Source organism: Pterocles gutturalis, unplaced genomic scaffold (assembly GCF_000699245.1).
Source record: "Pterocles gutturalis isolate BGI_N339 unplaced genomic scaffold, ASM69924v1 scaffold29445, whole genome shotgun sequence".
NCBI classification, from domain to species: Eukaryota; Metazoa; Chordata; class Aves; order Pterocliformes; family Pteroclidae; genus Pterocles; species Pterocles gutturalis.
This window is the reverse complement of record NW_010144225.1, coordinates 1-7548: the sequence shown is the minus strand read 5'-3', so window position 1 is coordinate 7548 and position 7548 is coordinate 1. Positions and strand designations below refer to the sequence as shown.

At 45.4% G+C, this 7548-nt stretch overlaps 1 protein-coding gene across 1 annotated transcript in view; it reads left to right on the top strand.

The window, feature by feature from the left end:
- The window catches only part of LOC104470203 (histone-lysine N-methyltransferase ASH1L-like), a gene marked incomplete at its 5' end in the record, with an annotated part of 19226 nt that extends 12852 nt beyond the window's left edge, over nt 1-6374 (top strand). Inside the window, 12 exons of the mRNA XM_010085042.1 lie at nt 3-56; nt 525-579; nt 682-814; nt 1259-1507; nt 1952-2038; nt 2274-2364; nt 2951-3089; nt 3656-3828; nt 4283-4449; nt 5096-5136; nt 5837-6138; nt 6283-6374. Coding sequence (XP_010083344.1) covers nt 3-56; nt 525-579; nt 682-814; nt 1259-1507; nt 1952-2038; nt 2274-2364; nt 2951-3089; nt 3656-3828; nt 4283-4449; nt 5096-5136; nt 5837-6138; nt 6283-6374 — 1583 coding nt within the window. The remainder of the gene's footprint in view (nt 1-2; nt 57-524; nt 580-681; nt 815-1258; nt 1508-1951; nt 2039-2273; nt 2365-2950; nt 3090-3655; nt 3829-4282; nt 4450-5095; nt 5137-5836; nt 6139-6282) is intronic.
- Between the last annotated feature and the right edge of the window lie 1174 nt (nt 6375-7548).

The following is a 7548-nucleotide window of genomic DNA, read 5'->3' as shown; positions in this document are numbered from 1 at the left end:
TGCCCGCCTCGCACAAATCTTCAAGGAAATATGTGACAGCATCATATCCTACAAAGGTGAAAGTGACACTCCTGAAAAAAATCTCCATGGAGGCTTTTTAAGCCTCTGGAACAATGGACTCTCTGAATAGAAAATACTAGGAAAAAAAAAAGAGTTTATTTCAGGACATTAAATAACCTTCCTTTTTTTCTTTTTTTTAATTTTCCTTTCTCCTGCTACAGTAATCACTTTGCTTTATCCTCAACCCCTTCCTCTGCCACCGGATTCTGCAGATGTGGCTATCCTTTTAAACTGATTTTTCAGTAGTTCAGCAGAATGGTTCAATGGATGGAATTGCCAGGAGACTGTCCTCCGTTTTGATATCTGTAGTCTGATTGCAGCAACCAGCTTCTAGAAATGCAAAAGCATTTCAGTTCTCTGTGCCTCACGTAGCAGAAAAGCCTTTTTTTAACCTAGGTTGCATGCTGTTAGTTACTTGTCTTTAAGCTTTGCTCAGGTTGCTAAGCCGTGTGTTCCTGTTACAGATTCCTCCAGGCAGGCTCTGGCTGCTCCCCTCCTGAACCTGCCCCCAAAGAAAAAGTGAGTACTTGCTGCTCAGAGCAACCCGTAGCTCTCTCTAATGGCTTTGCACAGCTTTGAAATGCTAGTGAAAATGACATTGCGCACACGTTCCCGTTTTAGAAACGCGGACTATTACGAAAAGATCTCTGACCCGTTGGACCTTGCCACAATTGAGAAACAGATCTTGACGGGCTATTACAAAACCGTGGAGGCTTTTGACGGGGACATGCTGAAGGTCTTCCGGAATGCAGAGGTGAGGCTCTCTCTGGCCTTAAAGCTATTGCATACCCTGCCTTAATGCTCTTGCTGACTTACAGTAAAAAAAGAAGAAAAATATTTTAGAGAAAGAGAACTTGTGATGATCTGTTTCTGACGAACAGACGTTGATGGCAACTCATCTCCTTCAGCTTACTCCTGGTGCTTTTTGGTTGCCTTACATCAGACAAATAAAAGGTCAAGAACATGCATGAGCAGCTAAGTTAAAGAAATTTCAGTACCTCTTGGAAGAGGTACGTTGTTCTTCAGTGTCGTATGTGCTGTTTGGAGTACGGAGGTAGACAGACGGACGTGTGCCACGCTGGGGGATGCAGCTGTATCAAAGACACCTCCAAGGGTGCCTGCAGCCAGGAGGAGTGCACCAAAAGCATGGAACCGGGGGAAAAAATATTTTTTGTTTCTTTGTTTTGTGTTTATTCAGAAATATTATGGCAGAAAATCTCCAACTGGACGTGATGTATGCCGGCTACGGAAAGCGTATTACAACGCTCGCCATGAGGCGTCTGCCCAAATTGATGAAATTGTGGGAGAAACCGCGAGCGAAGCTGACAGCAGTGAGACATCGGTCTGTGAGAAAGAAAATGGGCATGAGAAGGACGAAGATGTGATCCGATGCATTTGTGGCCTTTACAAAGATGAAGGACTCATGATCCAGTGTGAAAAGTGCATGGTGAGGCAGGGGGAACACAAAGTGGAGCCTGGTGCACTTTTTCTGTTCTCTGTAACCAGTGGAACTTTTACCAGCAGTTTCCATGTGGCTGGTAGCATTAGTTACCACTTCAGACCTTCATTTCCTCTCCGCATAATTGGGAGATTCTGTTTTCACAGAGGAAATGCAAGTTGCAAGTTGCAAGTTGCATATGGAGGAGCTGGCACTTTTCTGAAGCTGCCAGCAGCTCCTGTCTTTAGGCGAGCAGAATTAATTTCAGGATTTTTGGGCTTTTACACAAACAGTTGCATGGGGATCTTGTCTGTCTTCTGAAATAGTTTTTTAAAAATCATTAATTTTCTTTGGGAAGGTTGTTTTCTTGCTTTCCTTAATATTTTTGAGAAAATGCAATTTGTAAATGAGATCTGTCACAGGACTTTCCGATTGCGTTGTGTCTTTTTCTAGGTCTGGCAGCACTGTGACTGCATGGGTGTGAATTCCGATGTGGAACACTACTTGTGTGAGCAGTGCGAACCTCGATCTGTCAACAGGGTAAACAAAAAAGTCTCCATTACTACAGTTAGAACCTGAAGCAGCTCTTGCCTTTGTATTTATTGACATTGGCAAGATCGGTGTGAGACTCTCCCTTCGTAGCATAGCTTCCTTGGGTTAGGTTCAGTCACATTGTCAGTTCTTCTCTGTCCACTTCTGCGCGTTTCCAAAAGGGTATCGGCCCCACATTTGGTGGGGATCTCAGAATTTCTTTCCTTTTTCTTTTTTCGCCCAGGAGGTTCCTATGATTCCTCGTCCCCATTATGCCCAGCCTGGCTGTGTTTATTACATCTGCTTGTTACGGGATGATCTGCTGCTGCGCCAAGGTACGTGCTAGCTCAGTGGCTGCTGTGATTGCCGTCAGATGAGAGTGGACGAGATTTCTGGCATCATCCTGTTGGAAGTGCTTCTATCTTTTTACAAGTAGAAGGCTTGTTTTTCAGCCCTTTCTGAGTTCTGTTTGCCTTTCCTGAGCTACGCATCTTATTTGAGTTCTGCTGGAATAATCAAAGGCTTGGGGCTTCTTGGTCATTAATTTATTTTCTTAATAATAACAACCTAAGTGTCTTCTCTCTTAAAGATTTATTCTTGAAACATTGCAGCTATCACTAATTTCTACACATTTTCCTAATCAACATTTAGTTTGTTACATATCTTGCGGTCTATCATAATTTATCTTAAATTCACTCTGGGCGTACAATTCAAGTCATGTTTAGTTCTTGCTATAAAGCTTCTGTGAAAACGATCGAGGTGACCTTCCTCCCTTTGGGGTTCTGCACTGGTTTGGCATCACTCTTTACGATTCAGCACTGGGTAGCTCTGCCATGTTCGTTTTACTGAAACCATTTGCTCCTCTGGTGTGCTGGGCTCATTACAAGCTCTCACAGGTGTGTATTTTGTGCCTCTTGCCAGGTGATTGTGTTTACCTGATGAGAGACAGCCGCAGAACGCCCGATGGACACCCTGTCCGGCAGTCGTACCGGCTGCTGTCCCACATCAACAGGGAGAAACTCGATATTTTCCGCATTGAAAAACTCTGGAAAAACGAGAAGTACGTTCAAGGCGTCTTTTGAATTTGAGACATCCCGTGTAGCTGCCTGTCAGAACACAGTAATTTTGTGGAAGTTTTGTCATAGCTTGAAAATGCGGGACTGAACATGGCTCGGTTATGAAGACTCGATGACCTCCCACTTGTGGCAAAGTAAAAACACGTACAGTTGGAGGTTTGAGCAAGGGATAAGAGACAGAAGTTGATGCTCTTTTCTCACTGGTGGGATAGGCTGAGAATACACCCTGGCAGCTGGAGTGGCTCCGCTAACGATCGCTGACCTGCTAAGCCACTGTAACATGATTAAATGCACCTGCCCCATAGGTAGCAGCACAGCGAGCCTGCTCTGCTCGTAAAAATCACACCAGGGGTATTTCCACTTACTGAGGGGATGCAGTTGAACGTGTAGTATTCATGTGACTGTGCTTCTCATGACAGTCTTTGCAAAAGCGCAGGATAGATAATTCAAAATTAAACTGAGAGCTTTAAGTATCATGGGCTTATAGAAACAGTCTTATTTTTCCCCCTTTCTGTTTTTCTCTTTCTCTTACCTTTACACCTTCAAACAGAGAGGAGCGGTTTGCATTTGGTCATCATTATTTCCGTCCACACGAAACACATCATTCCCCTTCTCGGAAGTTTTATCACAACGAGCTCTTCCGGGTGCCACTGTATGAAATCATCCCCTTGGAGGCTGTGGTGGGAACCTGCTGTGTTCTTGACTTGTACACCTACTGCAAAGGTGAGGAGACTTCACAGGATGAGAAATTAAATGTAATACACCTTTCTAATAATTTGGGAAGTCTGCTGAAATAGCCACTGCTGTGAAAAGGCAGCAGCCAGTGTTTGCAGGGTATCAGAGCTGGGGAAGCGCCGCAGCTCTAGCACTGGGGCAGCACTGGTGGGATTGTGGTGGGCAAGGAGAGAAAGTGATGGCAGTCGATTAGTTTTTGTAGAAGTTTGGATACTATTTGATTAAAGTGTACAGGTTTTCCTCTTCGATTGCACTAGCAATGTATCCACTGTTATTCTGAATCCAGGAGAACAAATAGGACTGCCTGCCGTCCCGCTGGGCAGCTCTGGCAGCCCCCTCCTTCTCGAACACTGCATGGCTTGTTCTTGTTCTGCAGTACCACGCGTTTCCGCTGGAATCCAATTAACATTTTTTCCCTACGTGCTTTGTTTTGAAACTTCAGGAAGGCCAAAAGGCGTGAAGGAGCAGGATGTATATATTTGTGATTACCGCCTTGATAAATCGGCTCATCTCTTCTACAAGATCCACCGGAACCGTTATCCTGTATGCACCAAGCCTTATGCCTTTGACCACTTCCCCAAGAAACTCACACCCAAGAGAGACTTCTCAGTAAGTATTTCTTATCTTAGCTTCCTGACTTTTTCCTAGAAGACTGGATGTATTTTTTGAAAGCCCCTGGCTCTCTGTTTATGAATGAAGCTTGGTAAACCAAAGGAAGCTGACAGAGTGTGGATGAAAAGTTGGCTAGAAAGCAAGCTTGGAAAGAAAATGGGTTCGTTTCACTATCTTATTTTCCCCTGTTCCATGGAAGCAGCAGCTCTTCATTGTGCATGTCTTCCTACACAGCACTAATTTGTCTCTGAGTGCAGAGGTATCAGATCTGGCAAATCTTGGGCAGTAAGCACTTTTCTTCCTGGAAGCAGAGAGATTTTTGTAGTAAGCTTAGAGATGGTTCCAAACTTCGTCTGTGCAGAAGGCAAAGATGATTTTTATCATGCTGGTCTATGGCTTGGAATTTATTTAGAAGATGTGAAGAATCAGATAATAAGCCTGGCTCTAATTTATCCTTATTACATGATTAAGTCTTCTCCTTTGAATTCATCTGATGTGCGAGATATGCCAGCCACGCGCTATCATTTCCAAAGTGTCAGATAGGCAAGTCCTGTATTGGTCCTTCCAGAATATTAGACAGACTAGACTTTCTTACACTGTGAATTTTATTTGATATTAACCATAACCTTTATTGTTGTTATAGCCTCATTATGTACCAGACAACTACAAGAGAAATGGAGGCAGGTGAGTCTCACCTACCAGATTGTTCGTTGAGAAGAGATGAGATCGTCCTGTTGGTTTGCCAAGTGTCCACTCTTTTTCCTCCCCAGTGCCCCTGGCTGCTAGGGAAATAATAAGTTTAAATTATTTAAAGCAATCCTCTAAGCTTTCAAACTGATACAAGGGAACAAGTGAGGAGGAAGAGGATGTAGAAGCAGCCTTAGTGTTCCTTAATAATGTGTGTGAGGAGGAGTACAGAAGCCATTTTGAAGGTCAGCCGAAGCAGCTGAATGTGGGAGATGGCAGAGCCCAGGACAAGAGAACCCTGCACGGAGGGAGATGGGGTCCCTGAGCAGACAGCCCGTGTTTGCACTGTAGTGAGAGCCAGGGCTAGGGCACTGCCGCAGTTCTGTTAGAGACTTTAAAAACACCCATTGAGAGCCATGACTGCTGCAGAAAAACATCAGTAAATGCTGAACTCAGCTGTTTTGATAGAGAAAAGCTTTACAATTTGAAATTAAAAAGCAAATTGATTTAAAAATACTGCATTTGACATGATGCAAACAAGGTTATAGGAGCATCGCTCCCGTAGATGGTAACTGGTGGGTGTGAGTGAGATTCCTGAGAGTCTCCACCTGCTGAGAAGTCCTTGACCCACTCGTAATTGGCCTTTCAGGTGAGAGTCTGAAAAAATGTGGTATTTAAACCCTCCTTTTCCTGCTAGGTCGTCCTGGAAAACAGATCGTTCAAAACCACAGATCAAAGACTTAAACCAGGAAGAAGATTCTCTTCCACGTATTGAGGACGTATTAGGAAACCAAGATCAAACTCCGAGTGAGGTGCCCAGCCTGGAGGAGCCGGAAAAAGAGGCAGTCTCCAGTGAGACCTGCGAAACGGATAAAAAGGTGGAAGAAAGCAGTTCCGACACGAGGCAGCTGTGCACTCCCGAGGAAAGGCGGCACATTCAGAGAGAGAGACTTAATCAAATCCTGCTAAACCTCTTAGAGAAAATCCCAGGGAAAAACGGTGAGCTTTTACGCCCCGGTTACACAATGGCGTGTCTTCTGCAGGTTTGGTTTTGGTTCGCTGCAGACTGTGTTGGTAAGATAAGTGCTCTTGTCTGTTCCTCGTATCCCTTCTTCACCAAAAGCCTGTCTGTGCCTGTTGCAGCTATCGATGTCACTTACTTGCTGGAGGAAGGATCGGGAAGAAAACTGAGGCGGCGCACGCTCACCATCTCGGAGAGCAGCTTCAGGAAGTGATGCCACGGGAGGGAGCCGAGGTCTGGAGTCTGCGACAAGGTCTGCTGAGAACTGAGGGCGGGAGCCCGACTTCCTCCACACCAGCCAAGGAAAGGAGGGCAGCAGAAAACAGACAAATATACGAACAGTTAGCACTTAGATGTCTGGGCTGGCAGGCTGCCCTGCCCTGCTCTGCAGTGCTCTTATGGTGTGTGTGTTGTTGGGCGTGCCTTGTATCGATGTTAGGTACTGAGAAAACCTCGTGGGTATTGTCCAGGATGGTCAAATTTAATTTATTTTTGCTTGATATTCTCACTCAGAGGAAAAATTCAGAAAAAAGAAAGTGGGGAGGTAAGAAGGATAAGGACTGACTCACTGTGATGAGAATATTCCCCACGTTCACCACGTAACCTGTGATTGTACGAGATCCTGTTGGCACCACCATGGCCCGTGTCCGTGCGTGAGAGCCGGAGGGAGGGCAGAGGCCCAGTGGCTTAACGTGAAAGGCTGCCCTAAAGTCGTGGCCTCTGATTTGCACAAGTTCCAAGAAGAGAGAAACATACCTGAGCGTGTGAAAGGGTCACCACGGAGCGGCCGGTGCGCACACGTACCTTTGGTCTGTGACGAGGAGAAATCCCAGAGTCACCTTGGAGCCAAGCAGGAGTTGGCTGGTTGAGGCACTTGTTCTGCGTCGTAGAGTGGGGAGGGGATGGGGTGTGATTTTTTTTTTTTTTCACTTTTTTCTGCAGAGAAATTTTATAAAGCAAGTCAAATCCTGACAACACCATTGCTGTTGGTTTTTTGATAAGCTGTGGTTCTTGTGTGTCTAGTGTGTTGTGCAAATTAAAATCTGTTAAAAGAAAAAGAAAAAAAGAAAAAAAAGGAAACCTTCACTACATGAACCGTCAAGCAGTATTCAGAGCGAGTATTTGTTGTGAACTGTAGAATATATCAACTGCTAACACTATTCTTGTGTTCTGGTTGTACAGCTTAAAATGTCCGTCTCTTAAATTAAGAGACAGCGTGTCCCGCGCCGCCCCCTCCCTCTGCCCTGGTGACAAGTATTATTCCGGAAAGCAGCAGCCGAGGCACTGACTTCTCCCTGCATGAGATGGATGCCCACCAGACCCCGCGTGCCAGCGCCGAGCGGGGCTCCCGTCACTGCACCCGTGACCGTCCCGGCGCGCGGAGCATC